This window comes from Sphaerodactylus townsendi, linkage group LG03 (genome assembly GCF_021028975.2).
Source record: "Sphaerodactylus townsendi isolate TG3544 linkage group LG03, MPM_Stown_v2.3, whole genome shotgun sequence".
NCBI lineage: Eukaryota > Metazoa > Chordata > Lepidosauria > Squamata > Sphaerodactylidae > Sphaerodactylus > Sphaerodactylus townsendi.
The window spans coordinates 149,064,246-149,081,404 of NC_059427.1; the positions used below are offsets into that span (position 1 = coordinate 149,064,246).

Consider the following 17,159-nt stretch of genomic DNA (forward strand, 5'->3'; position numbering starts at 1 on the left):
CAGCAGTGGCGTAGGAGGTTAAGAGCTCGTGTATCTAATCTGGAGGAACCGGGTTCTATTCCCAGCTCTGCCGCCTGAGCTGTGGAGGCTTATCTGGGGAATTCAGATTAGCCTGTGCACTCCCACACACGCCAGCTGGGTGACCTTGGGCTAGTCACAGCTTCTCGGAGCTCTCTCAGCCCCACCCACCTCACAGGGTGTTTGTTGTGAGGGGGGAAGGGCAAGGAGATTGTCAGCCCCTTTGAGTCTCCTGCAGGAGAGAAAGGGGGGATATAAATCCAAACTCCTCCTCCTCCTCCTCATCTTCTTCTTCTTCTTCCTCTTCTTCTTCTTCTTCTTCCCAACTGAGTGTGTATTAGAATATATCTGACAGTCCCTCACAACTCCACATTGGAGACCAAGACTGACAGGGAGGTGCAAGATTTTTTTCCCCATTTCTACAATTTAAAATGTTATTATTGAAAAATCCTTGATACGCTTCCAAGCATCCCTCCTACTCTCTGGAACCCAGATTGAAAACCAGGCTGTTTATAAGAAAGGGATTGACTGTGTGTGGAGTGTTTAGAAGGGATGTTTTTAACTCATTCAGATTTCTCCCTGATTTTGCAGTGGGCTGTGTCTAAAGTGGGACGGATAGAACAAGGTTCGGGGTATATTTGTACAAAGAAAACGCTGCAAAAAAAAATCTTGATGTGATAGTATGCATGATAGTATCAAGCTTCATTTTAGTGGTGTTTTAGCAATGCGTCTACACTGATTTAACATCACACACAAAAAGAATGTTAAAGTAATTACATATTAAAATGGTTTTTCTGCAGTGTTTTATCTATGTATGTGAGTACATCGGTAACATCCAGAACAATTAAGGACTAGAATGGGGGAATTTTCTCATCTCTAATGTTCCCCTTGATGAATTCCAAGTAATATGACATTGTACGTAAATGGGCTAACTACAGGTGTGAAAATCTGTAGCCTGGAAATCTGTAGCCTGGAATCTGTCATTTTTCAATCCCCACAATACTAACTAACTAGTAGCACTGATTTGCAACTGTAAAAATGCAAACTAAGTTCAAGAAGAGGTAGTTACCCTCATGGATGGTTTTCTGTCACTGTTCCTGTGGTTAAGTTCTTTATTTTCTAATAAATCTGTACAGCAGGTAGCCTGTAGTCTGGTGAATTTCTGCTCTTTGAAAACATGTTAACTTAAAAACAGTTAAATAATCTTATACACTGTTATTCTTAGGGGCTACTACAAACCCAGTGCCCTATTCCCATTGCTGAAACTCAGTCTTTGAATATCTTTGAAATGCTTGTGGCCAAAGAACTCTAAGCAGACACGATCCTATCAGGAAAAAGTGAAACTATAAACATGAGAGTAAATAAGACAGAGGGGTCTGCCTGTACTGTACTGTAAGTATATGTTTAGGGTTAGGTATCATGATTTCTCGGGAGCTTTGAGCTGTAGTGAAATAACTTATAATTTGTACTAGCAGTAAAACCCGTGGAACAAAAAACACACATGGGTGCCAGAAAGGTTGGCGAGTTAAGGGTGGCCACCAAGGGGGTAACTCCTCCTGCCCCCCCTTGCCCTGGCCTCACCAGAAACCGTAGGGGGCTCCTTGTCCTCCCCCCCATAGTGGCCATACTCCCCACACCAGGGTTTTCCACCAAAAGCCAGCCAGAGCATATCTAGCTAAAATGGTACCTGGGGTTCACCCTGGGAGCTGCCCCCCCACACACACACACAGTGGTGAGACAGACCCAGGAAGAAAGCTTTTCTGCTCCCAGGGCATGCAGAGACTCTGAAGCTGAGTCCAAAAGGGCTTAGATAGGAGAGGTGGGGGGGGTGATCTAGTATTCTGGGCTGAGAAACTTGACATGCGAGATCACAGCCACGGTCTCCCAGCCTCTCTTGTCCCAGCCAAAAGGGCTTAGACAGGAGAGCTGGGTGGGGGAGGGTGATTTTTCCATCTGTTCTTTCCCAGCCTGAAGGGGCTCAGACAGCAGAGCTATTGGGTGGGGGGGTGATCTTGCAGGCTGGGGCCGAGAAGCCCAGCCTGCAAGATCACTCTTGCTCTCCCCCCCCATCTCTCCTGTCCCAGATATCATTAAGTATGGAGCAGGTGGCGATTGGTTAGAAGGGTGTCATCGCCACACATTCCATCCTTACTGAATTATAACTTAGGATTTGCCTGTATTTGGGAAGTGATAGTTTGAGGCCTTGTTTTAAGAACACAGGCCCTAGTTTGCCTTGTTAGAACAGGGTGGGGAACCCCGCGGCTCTTGGAGTCAAGATGCTCTTCTGCTCCCGCGGTGACCATGGCTCCACGATTTGCCGAGCTGCTGGTCCCATTCTTGTTGCCTTGCAGGCAGCAGGGCAGGCGCACCAACTGCCCGCAGCCGGCTGGACCGCGCTGCGGGTTTCCCCTCTCGCCTGCCCCATTGGAGCTGGCTGGTAAGCTTTTCCGGTGGTTTGGCGCAGGGTCGCAGCCGGGCTGGGTCTCATCTCTTTGCCTCTTGCAGGCAGCAGGGCATTTGGGATTTATCCATGTCAGCTTTCTCAGAATGAGCGGAGTAAAAGGTAAAAAACCCCAATATATACAGTGTTATCTTTTATTTTGTACCGTCAAAAATTATTTGCGGCGTTCGAAAGGGTTTCTTTTCCCATGGAAAACGGGTCCAAATGGCTCTTTGAGTGTTAAAGGTTCCCTACCCCTGTTCTAGAACAAGGCCAAGAGACTGTTGTATAAGGCGTTTTAGTTTCTCATTTTATTAAAGGTGTTTTAAGCCATTCTTTGTTCTGCCAGCCTTTATCAGTGGATCTAGAAATATCCCAAGCTCCAGTTCCATTCTTACTTCGGGCCAAACTACACATTTTGTTCTTTAGCAAATTGGGTCCTAGTTCCCTACAGGGACATTCAGAGCACAGGCTGCTTCAAGGCTATGCAGTTAACTGCACATCTTCTTCACCCGTCCCGCACTCCCAATTCAAAGTGGGTTCTACAAGCTTTAAAAATGGCTGCAGGGAAAAAAATGAGTCAGGAGTGGCATTAGGGTTCCCAAGCAATGCCTGGCAATTGGTGGGAAAGTTGTGGTGACGGGGCAACATCCCAGATTAAAAAGTTAAAAGGAAAATAAAGTCCCACCTACTTATAGGAAGTTCTTCCTATAAAGTTCCTGGAAATTCTTAAGAGTTACCTGCAAGTGACAAATCGTTTTCCCAGGTGCCGACTAATGAAAGGCAATCTTCTGGGGATTTCTGTTGCCGCACTGTGCACCAACCTTTGGGCAGACAGAAACAGATGGGCTAAAAGGGGGACAGCAGTTTGTCAGGACATGGGGACATCATGGAGAGCAAGGGAAGAGGGAGGCACCCTGAAGTTGCAGTGGCAGGCGGGTGAGCAAATGAACAACTGCAGGAATGGAACATTCGGGGGGAAAGTAGTCATCCTGGGAGGGGGGAGGGCGTGCTGTGGAGGCTCCAGGCTGGTGATGATGGGCAAATATGGGGCATGAGCAGACCAGTATTGAGGGGACACTGGAGTGTGGGCACTGCACCATCCCCAGTCCAGTGCCATTAGGCAGCAGAAGCGCCAGTTTGCAGCCAGTGCCTGGACCAGTGATGGCGAACCTTTTCGAGACCGAGTGCCCAAATTGCAACCCAAAACCCACTTAGTTATCGCAAAGTGCCAACACGGCCATTTAACCCGAGTACTGATGTTTTAGTTTAGCAAAAACGATTGCCTCCAAGGCACGCGTTACTCAGGAGTCAGCTTGGCGGTAGTCGGTGGCTCTGCTTTGAAGCAACCCTGCAACTCTTCCAATGGGTGAATCATGACCCTAGGAGGGTTTACTCAGAAGCAAGCCCCATTGCCAGCAGCTGAGCTTACTCCCAGGTAAAGGATCGCGCTTTAGTTGTTTGCATGAAAATCAGTGGGGTTTAACAGCACTTAACAGGGGTTCCATCCACACATACAGAATAATGCACTTTCAATCCACTTTCACAATTGTTTGCAAGTGAATTTTGCTATTCCGCACAGTAAAATCCAGCTGCAAAGTTCATTAAAACTGGATTGAAAGTGCATTATTCTGCATGTACGCAAGGGGCCACGGTTACCTACACTGCTTCCCCAAAACTAGGTCTTAGGTTTAATGCTAAAAATTGAGCCCAGTGGCCCAGGCCAGGCTATATATGGGGGGGGGGGGCACTCTGTTTGTGCGTGCCCACAGAAAGAGCTCTGAGTGCCACCTCTGGCACCCATGCCATAGGTTCGCCACCACTGGCCTAGACAATCAAGGGTGGCTGTGGGAGGCAGAAGTGATGTTATCTGCTGTAGATTGCGATACATGTCATAGATTACTACACATGCTTCCCAACATCGCCTGGCAACCCAAGTGACAAAGGGTAGCTCTAGCAATTGCCAGAAACTCAGAGTCACTTCCAAGTATCTCTAAACATTTCCAGGAACATTATGTTAACAACTTCCTGGAAACAGACCACATCACAAACCCACCCTGGGCGTGTGTGTTCTTACATGCACGTTGAATGATGACTTGCATGTAAAAATGTCCTTCTCTTTGTGTCATCAGCCCAAGTTATAAAGTACAGTCTATTCCGGGACTTTGGGGACACCTGGTGTCATGTTCTGGCCGTCCAAAACAAAGACCAAAAGAATAAGAAGTTGTTGAAACATCTTTAATCTAAGGAGCTACTCCAACAGATTCATACAAGCACTTTCTTCTAAATGAACTGCCTACTGGAACATGTGATGTTAGGGAAGGTCTTCAAATTAACACACTAGACTAATATGAGGGAATATCTTAAAAGTATAAGTTCTATTCACAACACCTGTTAAGGCTGCCTCTGAGCAAGAACAAATGGCAGAGCTTCTAATTCTTTAGGTCCCCAACCCATCCCTGTTGCATACATGCTTTTGGAGTGTGGAAGAGTCTAGGCTCAACTCCGCACAGCATAATTATACCGGGTTACATTAGGTATTTAAAAACCCAGGTCTATTTTATCCTGGTTTCTCCCTTCGCATGGGTGCCTGTTTCCATGAAGGAACTGAATTAAGACCAGGAAGAAATACTCCGATTTCTTTCACACGAACCCACTTTTTTTGTTTTTACAATGCAGATGCGGCACGCATGCTTGAACATCCCCGGTGTGCTGCATTCTGATTGGCTCTTCCCCCACTCCCAAAGGCAATGCTTCTGATTGGCAGATCCACAGCAACTGCAGGAAAAACCAAGCAGGGCACACATACCCCTTTTCTCCCGCTTTGGAAAGGAGCCAGTGCAGTGAGCAACACGGCAAGCATGTTGTGCTGTGCGAAGTAAAAACTTTTGACCAATACTGGGCAGAGCACTACGTCCTATCCACATGGAAAGGGATGCAAGAAACTACAACGTGAGACACTCCCCCCTCCCCCTGATATATCAAATAACATTTGACTGGTCTTTGGGGCTGCCACGGAGAGAGCGTCCTGCCAGGCAGGCGTTTCCCCACCCCTCCACCCCAGGACCGCACTGGGAACAGGATGTGAGACTGCAGTCCCAGAATAAAGCGACCTGCAGTTCTTCTTTTAAAAAACGTAAGACTTTATTGAGGACTGATGCATGCGAGGGAGAGACGAACGCTGGGGAATCTAGCAAGAATCAAACCTGACATCCCTGCTGCCCTTGGGCCGCCTTGGAGAGCTGTGGCTGCATTTTAGCTTTCGTTTCCGGGAAGGCTGAAAGGGGAGGGGGGGATGAGCCACGGGGCCCATCCTGACACATGAGCCTGGAGCTGTGGGGCTAGGCCAGTGATGGCGAACCTTTTCGAGACCGAGTGCCCAAATTGCAACCCAAAACCCACTTATTTATCGCAAAGTGCCAGCCCGGCCATTCAACCCGAATACTGAGGTTTTAGTGTAGAAAAAAACGTTTCGAGATGTGCGTTACTCGGGAGTAAGCTTGGTGGTAGTCGGTGGCTTTGCTTTGAAGCAACGGTGGAACTCTTCCAATGGGTGAATCACGACCCTAGGAGGGTTTACTCAGAAGCAAGCCCCATTGCCAGCAACAGAGCTTACTCCTAGGTAAAGGATCACGCTTTAGTTCTTCGCATGAAAATCAGTTTAACAGCATTTAACAGGGTTATCTACACTGCTTCCCCAAAACTAGGTTTAATGCAGTGGCGTAGTGGCTAAGAACAGTGGCTAAGAGCAGGTGCACTCTGATCTGGAGGAACCGGGTTTGATTCCCCGCTCTGCCACTTGAGCTGTGGAGGCTTATCTGGGGAATTCAGATTAGCCCGTGCACTCCCACACACGCCAGCTGGGTGACCTTGGGCTAGTCACAGCTTCTCGGAGCTCTCTCAGCCCCACCCACCTCACAGGGTGTTTGTTGTGAGGGGGGAAGGGCAAGGAGATTGTCAGCCCCTTTGAGTCTCCTACAGGAGAGAAAGGGGGGATATAAATCCAAACTCTTCTTCTTCTTCCTCTTCTTTAATGCTAATAATCGAACCCAGCAGCCCAGGCCAGCCTAGATGTGTGGGGGGGGGGGGGCGACTCTGTTTGTGTGTGCCCACAGAGAGGGCTCTGAGTGCCACCTCTGGCACCCGTGCCATAGGTTCGCCATCACTGGGCTAGGCTTTCCTGGCTGTGGCTTGGCTAGCGAGCCGTGCTCGTCGAGAGCGAGTGGGAACAGTGGGGGCTCATGCTGTCCCGCATGGGCTCACTTGCCTGGTTCCTGGAAGAGCTGTCAAAGGGGAGACAACTTGCTTCGGGAACATTTTGGAAAAGGAGGGCTGCACCTCAGCAGAAGTGAAACTGACATGATGTAAGGCTTGTAAGTGAAACTGACATGATGTAAGGCTTGTAAGTGAAACTGACATGACGTAAGGATCAGGCAGCAGGGTGGGGAAAAACCAATCGGTTTGGCTCCCATGGTTCCTACAAAAGATTATTCAGTGTGGGATTTGGGGGAAAGATTGGGATTTTAGAGGTTTTTGAAAAACCAGGATGAAGGAAATATCACAGGAAATATCACCCGTTTTAGGATCGGGAAACGTGTGAACTTCTTGGCCAATCTGGGATATTTCCCGTGCTCAACCCAGGATATTTGGACGGTGAGGAATCAACCTGGGTAGGATTTTAACCACCGTCTGTTTTCTTAAAACGGAAATAAACATTATTACAGATTTAAGATAAGGCACATAAGCATAAGCATAAGCATAAGCATTTTTATTGTCATTGTGCACGCACAACGAAATTTACAGCAGCATTCCTCGATGCACACAATTTCAGACTCATACATCATCCTCACTTCCCCTTCCTCCACCCATCCCTACACAGCCCCAAATACATCAATATGAAGCAGCGGAGTTTAGCATAGCCACAGCTCTAGAGTAGAAGCTGTCTCTAAGCCTCTTTTGTCCTAGTTCCTGAGGGCCCCAGATCGTCTGCCAGATGGTAAACAGTTTGAAAAGAGAGGTGCTTGGATGAGACGGGTCCCTCAGGAATATTTTAGTTTTTTTATTTAGGCTTCGAATTATAGATTTCTTCCAAGGAGGGAAGAGGGCAATGATAATCCTCTTTGTGCAGTAGTGATCACCCCTTTGAGCGCCTTCCTATTCACCACTGTGCAACTGGAGAACCATACACAGATGCAGTAGGTTAAGATTAATTTCTATAGCATTGAAGGGTAAAGGACACTAGAAGTTTTCCATCTAGTTGTTAAGGCTTCCTTAAAAGTCTCTAGAAAGTACAGTCTTTGTATTAAGCATAAGCATAAGCATAAGCATTTTTATTGTCATTGTGCACGCACAATGAAATTTACAGCAGCATTCCTCGATGCACACAATTTCAGACTCACATCATCCTCACTTTCCCCTTCCTCCACCCATCCCTACACAGCCCCAAATACATCAATATGAAGCAGCGGAGTTTAGCATAGCCACAGCTCTAGAGTAGAAGCTGCCCTAAGCCTTTGTCCTAGTTCTGAGGGCCCCGTATCGTCTGCCAGATGGTAACAGTTTGAAAAGAGAGTGCTGGATGAGACGGTCCTCAGGAATATTTTAGTTTTTTTATTTAGGCTTCGGGAATTATAGATTTCTTCCAAGGAGGGAAGAGGGCAGCCGATAATCCTTTGTGCAGTAGTGATCACCCTTTGGAGCGCCTTCCTATTCGCCACTGTGCAACTGGAGAACCATACACAGATGCAGTAGGTTAAGATTAATTTCTATAGCATTGAAGGGTAAAGGACACCAGAAGTTTTCCATCTAGTTGTTGCTTCCTTAAAAGTCTCAGAAAGTACAGTCTTTGCATACATGGAAAATAGCTGCCATACCAAGTGAGTACAGATTTAAGCGGGGGGGGGGGTGGATAAAATATAAGTCCAGCTAAGTTACAATCCAAGCTAAATTGATGGAGCAAACATGTCCCAAACTCCCTTCTGCTTCCTTGGGAGAGGAGTTTGGGTCCCCACAGATATTTCAACATCAGAGATGCAACATTCATAAGCATATATCATACAAATCGCACATCAAGCTCAATTACTCATTCGGGTTTTTAACACACACTAGTATATTACACATTCATTTTGTTTGTTACAACCTGACCTCAAAACTCAACTTAATATATACAAGAACTCAGTTTCCAACAATGCCAGTCTCAATTGTCATTAATCAACGGCTTCTCCAAACACAGTTCAGTTCCTTATTTCAATAATTCAAGCCGAAATATAAGCCAAAATATATTCATTCAGAAAAGTCCATTCAGAAAGGTTGGGTTGATATTGGCAAACCCCGCTTCGTACGTAAAGCTGCGTATTTCGTTATCTTCCTCAGTGCCTCAACCTCACTCGTCTGATATTGGAGACCTCCTATGGGTAATATACTCTCTGTGCGTAGAGCTGTCTCTTTCCCACAGAATCTCACCTATGGTCACCCCACAGATATTCCCAGCACCTGGGCAAAGTATTTGAACACAGAACAGAGGACCGTCCCACTTTTAAAAACCTTTCTGCCTGCTTTGATGGTAGCCTCCCCCAATCTGGAATTAGGGTTCCTGTCCTGGTGGGAGATACTCCAGACTCTTTCCCAATCAGGTTACCTGGCATGTACTACCTGCTCCATACTTCAGACCAGGTTTTACAACAGTCATCACTCCTTCCCATTTGGAAGTTAGGGCAAATGGGCTATCTCAGAAAGGAAACCTATTTCCCATGTCCCCTGAACCTCAGCGTATTTTATTGCCCTTCTTCTTGGGCAAATAAACCATTTTCGTGGTTTTGGGGATTATTTGATGCACTCAAAAGCATCCAATCTCTGAACCCACAACAGACGAAGTCTTATTTTTCTCTTTACTTTTTCTCCCAGGATGTTTTGCAGCACTAAGGCCCTTTCCGCACGGGCCAAAAACGGCGGCCTGGGGACGGCAAAAACGCAGTCCCCAGGCCGCCGTTCGCACAGGCGGCACTGCTGAAACGCAGCAGCGCCGACCTGGCTCCCCTTCCCCTCCCTCAGGGCGGTGTCAGGCCGCCCTCAAAAACACCCGTTTAACGGGTAATTTTTGAGTAAACAGCGTGTTCCTGGCGGCGCGGTGCGAACAGCACCACTGGGAACATACGCAGCTTCCGGTTCTCTTCCACTACTGCTAGTTAGTCAGCCAAATTGCTGTCCTTCCTAAGATTCCCCTCGCTGTCCTCTGACCCCTGGAGGTCGGAGGGCAGCATGGGCGGGGCTTAGGAGGACAGCAGGGTGACGACAGCGACGAGGTAAGTGGAAGAGGGACGGAGAAGAGGCGGCTCCATGTGGAGCCGCCTCTCCTGCGCCGGCCTCTGCTGGGGCCGCTTGCACGCTTGCATGCGAACAACCTCCACCCCCACGCCGGCAGAATTCTTGCCGGTGTGAGGGCGCGTAGAGGCCCGTGCAGAAAAGGCCTCTGTGACATGTTGTTTGGCCCTTAGAAGAGCTGATGAAATTTGATCATAACCTGTAATATTATGCAAGAATCACTAAGCAGTGGGATTTCTAAGGTTGCAGCAGATAATTATTTTAGCCAAGCAAACATTCCTCCATTCCAGCTTAAAATATAGTACTAGTCCCTCATAAGCAGCCATAATGTATTAGTAGGCCACCATCCCATTTCATGTCTTGGTTCAGTTTGGTATCAGTTGCAGTGGAGAAAAGCAATAAAATGGGGCAGGTATAGAATTACCCTTTGCCTGGTCACAGCAGGCAATCTCCTGCCCCCACTATCAGTGCCCCGTTCTCAATAATATGAGAAGCAGAAGAAAAATGGGAGGGGGGCATGGTGCTGGGGATGATGCTCTAAAAATTTCTCTCAATTTTTCCCACAGAGAGCACGGAGACTGAGGGGATTCCTGGAGCCTCACCTGGAAGTGATATCACATCCTCCATGCTGTTCTAGGAATTTCTCCACCTCTATGGTAAAAAAACCATAGAGCTTGTGAAAAAGTTCCACAGCATCACCCAGAAGTGATGTTACATTCCCCTGAAACCCCACCTTCCCCAGGCACTGCCCTCCCCAAATCTCCCATCATTGGCTGGTGCAGGACGGTCAACCCAATGGAGACAGAAGAGATTTCAGAACTGATTCAAGGCCCAAGAACCCATCCGACTAAGTGTTTACCACACACTCCACATCCTTGTCACTAGGGTTGCAGTTGGACCCTCTGTTTTGCAGACCGATTCTCCTTACTTCTTCTAACCATTGGATAGCTTGTGAAGTGGCATCAGTCTCTTCTGGTGCACTTCACTTAATGTCATCATTATGTATAATTCCCCACTTAGCCACAGGTTATATGATCACCAGTGCTGCAAAAAGGAGAGACAGGTGGATTTCTGTGTAAACTTGAAAGGTTTGCACATAAATCCGAAATTAATTCCCCAAAATAAATAGAAACAACACCTGTGTCCTTTAAGAAAGGCATACCCACTGATCTCTCAGTGGCCATGTTTAGGTGAGTTGCTAAGCAACCACAACAACATTGCCAAGCCTTCCAAGTCTTTGTTTCTGAAAAGAAAAGCCATGGGTGAGGGACATAGGGGTAAACTGGGAGGTCAAACCTGCCCCAAAGAAGGTCTCCATTCCCCTGCCATCATGTCCATGATAGAGGAATTAGGAGCCCTGGAAGGCGCCATGCAACTTTTGCAACAATTTGGCCAGACTTTTCCTGGAGAGAGGCTGCTAGAGAAAGACCCGTTCCGCACATGCAGAATAATGCACTTTCAATCCACTTTCACAATTGTTTGCAAGTGGATTTTGCTATTCCACGCAGTAAAATCCAGCTGCAAAGTGCATTGAAAGGGGCCAAAGACATAACACTGCAGACGGGGCAGGGAGAAGGTAATGGCAGGTTGGCATGAAGCAGAGAATGAAATGGGAAAAGGGGAATGAGGGCTGAGGTTATGAGGGCTGCTAGGGGAAAGGACATAGCAAGAAAGGGGAAATGGGTCAAAATGAGATGCTCTCCACAAGTTCAGGTAAGTCTATGTTTGTCCATGACTGGGCAGCTTGCTCACAACCTTTTCACCCTAACTCATTCCAAGGGACCCATAAAGCATTATTGTGATGACAGTGAGACTTACCAAGAGGGCAGAGACTGTACATTGCCAGATGGATGCCGCTTCTTCCGGATAATCTTCCTTTTTCATGATTTGCTTCCAGAGCCCTTTTGCTATTGTCTACTGTTGTTCATTGAACTCCAGGGAACCCCCCCCCCCATTTCATTCTCTCCAGCCTCCTTCCCACATCATAGAGCCGTGGTGGTGAATCTTTGGCACTCCAGATGTTATGGACTACAATTCCCATCAGCCCCTTCCAGCATGGCCAATTAGAGCCCTACGGGGATGGGGTGGTATAATAAATTGAAAAATAAATAAATAAATAAATAAATAAATAAATAAATAAATAAATAACATCTGGAGTGCCAAAGGTTCGCCACCACTGTCATAGAGGCACCCAAATCCTTCCCTGTGTTTATGAGGCAAAAATCACTATTCAAAAAATCCCCACTTGCTTGGATCCCCTGGAAATTTCTGCTGACCAGAGGGCTTTCCATTCCTTCCCACTGAAGCCCTAAATAACCACCCAAAAGCTGCTTCTATTGGGCAGGGGACATCGGGAACAGCATGAGGGTGAGTTCATACAGGAGAAACAGGCAACATCCCCTTTCTATCCACTGCTAGTAAAGTCAGAGCCAATTAGCAAAGCAAAACAGAATGGGGCAGTGGTTGGAGAGTCAATCTAAGTTCTAGGGAATCCGGATTGATATCTCCACTGTGTCATGAACTTTGCTAACTAATCTTGCGTCAATGCTCTTTCTCTCAACTTAACCAACCTCACAGGAGTGTTGTGAGGGAAAATAAAATAAAGGAGAACCATGTATGCCACTGTCACGTCCTTAGAAGAAGGGTGGCATAAAATAGGAAAATGTCATGACCATGTTGTAGATTCTGCTCGGGGCAGTTCTTTCATTAGAAGCTGGAGAACTTTCTAATTTAGAAGAAGAAAACCAACAGAAGGGAACAGAGGCCCTTTCCCCACTTACCTTAAGCCCCGTGCTACTCGAGGAGAGTAGCGCGGGGTCCCTCGGCACTCCCCACTGAGAGGGTATGACAAAGAAGTCGCCTGACGCTGCGCTGCTGTCGCCAGCCCCTCAGCTGAGGGTATTCCTGGCTCTTTCAAAGGGCTTTGATGACCCTTTGATGACCGGCCTTTGATGACCTTTGATGATCAAGGTCGGGGGACGCCTGGCGCTACGCTAGGATGCCGCCAAGGCTGGGAATTGCTAGTGCCAAGAGCAACCCTCGGAAAAGGGTAAGTGGGGAAAGGGCCAGCATTACTTTAGTCAGAAATACTGTTTTCAATGACAGGTTGAACCCATCCAAGATGCATTTAATTACAAAGCCTCAAAACTGTGTCAGTTACCTCAGTGAACAGGATTTTTCCCCTATGCTTTTCAGGAATCAGTGACTTCCACAGCCTGTGCCAATTCTCGCAGGAGACAGGACTAGGGCTACCAACTTTCAAAATGTTCTTTTTAGCCATTTGATTCTCAATGAATATCGGATTATGCTATTTGCCTGCATGCCATGAAGTTTCAATTGCCCATTTCTACAGATTAAGCCTCTGTTAAAGTGACAAGAAATTGTTCTCCTGGCCAGCTGGCAAATGTAGATTGGGCAAGGATGCTGTGGGAAGAAGCTGTTTCATCATCTGTAGCTATTACAACTTTGGGTTTCTAATATTCCTAGAGTACCGCAGGAAGGAGACATGCTTCTAAGGCGCCTCACTTCTGAGGTAAAGTCAGAGCGTGGCCTCGTGGGCCAATGGTTTGAACATCCTAACTTTATAACAGAATCTAGACAGTCATTTCAGTCAAAACATTTCCTCAGCAGATCATTTTTATTTTGTGGGTTTGTTCTGACTCTCACGTTCCACAGTTTCAATAATCGACCTCTGCTTGTTGTTTGACAGAGAATGGAGACATATTTGCTTTTTACCACACAACAACTTTCTTGTTCTCGCCGTCATGGAGGCCCGCCTGAGTATACAGAGGACACAAAGCGCAGGGTGGTGGTACGCGTACTTCCCCTAGTCAAATCAGGTTGAGTGCCATGGTCGTCTAGGTGAGAGGAGCTGCTGTCATCTCTGCAGCTTGTATGGACACTCTTTGAGGTAGGGCTACCAGCACAAGTGGCGCTAGAACTGCCCCCAGCCCCTACACCTCTGTGGCTGTTTCCACATGAAAAAGGACGTGCTGATCCATGGCGGGAGGTGCCATCACACACTATAGCCCCTTCACTTCTCTGGACACCTGGCAAGAAAAAGAACCGCACATTTTGCATTTAATTGGGGGGGGTGAAGCATGGAACACCAGATAGAGCGTCCCCTACTTTTAGAGGTATTAACAGTGCTTTGGGAAAGCACTTAAAGAAGTGACAAACTCATGTATGTTAGATCAATCCAGGGCTATTAGTCAAAACAGTGGGCAAGATTGGAACCTCCGTGTTCAGAGGCAGGATATCTGAAAATTCATGGATAGAAGAAGAAGAAGAAGAAGAGTTTGGATTTGTATCCCCCCTTTCTCTCCTGCAGGAGACTCAAAGGGGCTTACAATCTCCTTGCCCTTCCCCCCTCGCAACAAACACCCTGTGAGGTAGGTGGGGCTGAGAGAGCTCTGAGAAGCTGTGACTAGCCCAAGGTCACCCAGCTGGCGTGTGTGGGAGTGTACAGGCTAATCTGAATTCCCCAGATAAGCTTCCACAGCTCAGGTGGCAGAGCTGGGAATCAAACCCGGTTCCTCCAGATTAGATACACGAGCTCTTAACCTCCTATGCCATGCCTTTTTCTTTTAGGCCCGCTTTACAATTTATGAGCTTTTGGCATCTGCTGGAAGTAGGGTATCAGATTTGCTAGTTCTTATGCCCTGGAGCTAGAAAAGTAGGTTTGTCCTAGCTTTTCACTCTCTGTTGCTTGTGGAATGAATGGACAGAGATCAGGGCAATCATTCAGTTAAAGAAATCTTTGCTGATGTACAGTGGCTTAATTTCATATGGGCATAAAAGCAACAGTCTGAAGCACAATTCGTTCTTTACATTTGGATTCAAGCAGACATGAGTTACAAAAAGCATCAGAGAAAATATTCCTTCATATGAGACAGCAGGAGGAATTGCTTTACTCCGGTGTTGCTTGCTCCCTGCCATTTAAAAAAAGTATCTGCATTTTAAACATTTATTTCAAAAGGATGAGCCATTTAATTGGAGTTTCAGCTTAAAACTTTAACTGATTCAGTGACTTTGAGTTTTAGCACTAGGGTCCCTTCTGCACATGCAGAATAATGCGCTTCCAATCCACTTTCAATGCCTTCGAAGCTGAATTTTACTGTACAGAATAGCAAAATCCACTTTCAAACAATTGTGAAGGTGGATTGAATGTGCATTATTCTGCATGTGCAGAAGGGGCCTAGAACAGACATGGATGCAATTCCAAGAATTCGTCGTCTGGCATCAACTACCACCCTACTATATGGATATGCCCCAGTAAATCCTATTGTATTGCTAGTAGCATTTCTTAATGTAAAAACTACTTATTTTATTCATTAAAAGCATTTATACCCTTTCATATTCCTAAACTACTTACGGAGGTTCACTGCACACTCTCCTTCGCTCAACCTAGTTGAAAACAAATGAAAGAAAATATTAGATCTCTTTTTATGACAACATCAACTGACACAAAGTACCTGTTAGAGGTAATGTGCACTGTCCTAATTCATCCCTGGATACATCTATCCCTTTTCAAATGTTATCTGGGGATGGAAGGAACCAGAGGACAGGGACTGTAGTAGCAAGATCTGTCCCAACCTACATGGATGCAGAGGCCAGTGTTGAAGCAGGAGAAGGGATCACCTGGTTCACCAGTGGATGTGAGGAACTACAGCTGAATTTACACCCCACTATGCTCTGGCACAAGGAGTCTCGGGGCTTTTTCGCACACACGGTTTGTTCTGGAATAAATATATGTGGTCGACATGGATTGTGCTATTTGTTCGCACAAAGTGTGACTGATTGTGCTATTTGTTCACACACACTTGAGCCGCAATGTGCTTCGACCCCTAATCTGACTGAGTTATTGAGCTCTGGAGCTCTCTGTTATTATACACATTTTAGATTTTGTCACCAGATAAGTTGATGAGCAGAGCAATCTTATGCATGACTGACCGCCATGAACTGGGGGAGGCAAGTGAGACAGAGGCCCTTTCCCCACTTTCCTTTGACCACCCATTGCTGCGTGCTGTTTTCATCGGTTTCGGTTTTCATCGATTTTTTCAGTGAAACATTTGTCTCGGTTTTCATCGATTTGCAGTAAGGTGCAGCGGTTTGTGGAGAAAATTCACCCGGACAAAGCTGTTGCAGGCCATGTCTGCAACTTGTTTAATAACAATGTCTTGCCCCATTTCAGACAAATCTTAAAGAGGTGTCAGAAACAAACCACTTTGGACAGCTTTCTGGTGCGACATTGGTCCACTGGCTCTGAAGCTGGACCTAGTGTTATTGTTTGTTACTGTTTTCAGCATTAAACACTATGTTTATTCACCAAAAAATGTGTTTTTGGTATGTTTTTTGGAGTGCCTAGAACGGATTAATTGGATTTACAGTGATTCCTATGGAAAAGTTTGTCTTGGTTTTCATCGGTTTCGGTTTTCATCTATTCTTTTCGGACGGATTGCCAATGAAAACCGAGGTTCCACTGTACTGTCATACGCATCATTGGAAAGCATTACCTTCTGAAAGGATTTCTTAACAAGCCTCAGCTGCACTCACCTGCATTCCTCTCCTTCCAGCAACTTCCGGTAGGTGGCGATCTCAATATCCAGGGCCAGTTTGATGCTCATCAGCTCCTGGTACTCCCGGAGTTGGCAGGCCATGTCCTGCTTGGCCTTGTGCAGGGCATCCTCCAGACTAGCCAGCTTACGTTTGGCATCTTTCACAGTGATCTCCCCACGCTCCTCGGCTTCAACAACCTCTTCTTCCAGTTTGCAACGCTGTAAACACACAGAGAATTTCCCCGAGTGCCTTTCTCGGGATGGCAGGGTCTGATTCAAACCAATCTAAACTCCATTTTAACACAGGGATGAGCACTGGAGACAGCAATTGACAAGTAATATTCTCCTGCAATGTACCATCAGTGTGCTTTGGAGTCTCTGTCCATGAACAGAAAGACACTAATGCAAGTGGGAGCAATCTTTGCTGATTTCCTCGAACTTCCCAGCAGACCCCCATTTTGGACTTCATGGAAGCTTCTCCCTGCCCTTTGTTTGAGGAGCGGAAAGTACAGCAGTGGGGAAGAGTAGGGATGCCAGCACACTAAAGCTCAACTCCTGATTACAGAAAATGTTACCCTGGAGAAAATAAATGCTTCAGAGGGTGAGCTGTATGTCTTCCTCAGGCTCATAGGCGTAGCTAGGAAAAATGGAGCCTGGTGCAAAATCTGAGTCTTGCTGCCCCCCATGTTTGTTTATGTTTGTTTGTATTTTTTAGTGTTTTTGAGTTTTGGCCTGCAGGGGGCGCAGGTTTTAGGCTAGCAGTATCAAACTTTCAGGGTATCTTTAGGAGACTCTCCTGATGATACCAGCCAGGTTTGGTGAAG

General features: G+C 46.6%; 1 protein-coding gene across 1 annotated transcript in view; it reads right to left on the minus strand.

Moving 5' to 3' along the window:
- Positions 1-13,540: 13,540 nt before the first annotated feature.
- The window catches only part of LOC125427917 (keratin, type II cuticular Hb5-like), a 28,207-nt gene continuing 24,588 nt past the window's right edge, over positions 13,541-17,159 (minus strand). Inside the window, exons 7-9 of the mRNA XM_048487484.1 lie at positions 16,334-16,554; positions 15,153-15,184; positions 13,541-13,827 (exon numbers count right to left, since the gene is read on the minus strand). Coding sequence (XP_048343441.1) covers positions 13,541-13,827; positions 15,153-15,184; positions 16,334-16,554 — 540 coding nt within the window. The remainder of the gene's footprint in view (positions 13,828-15,152; positions 15,185-16,333; positions 16,555-17,159) is intronic.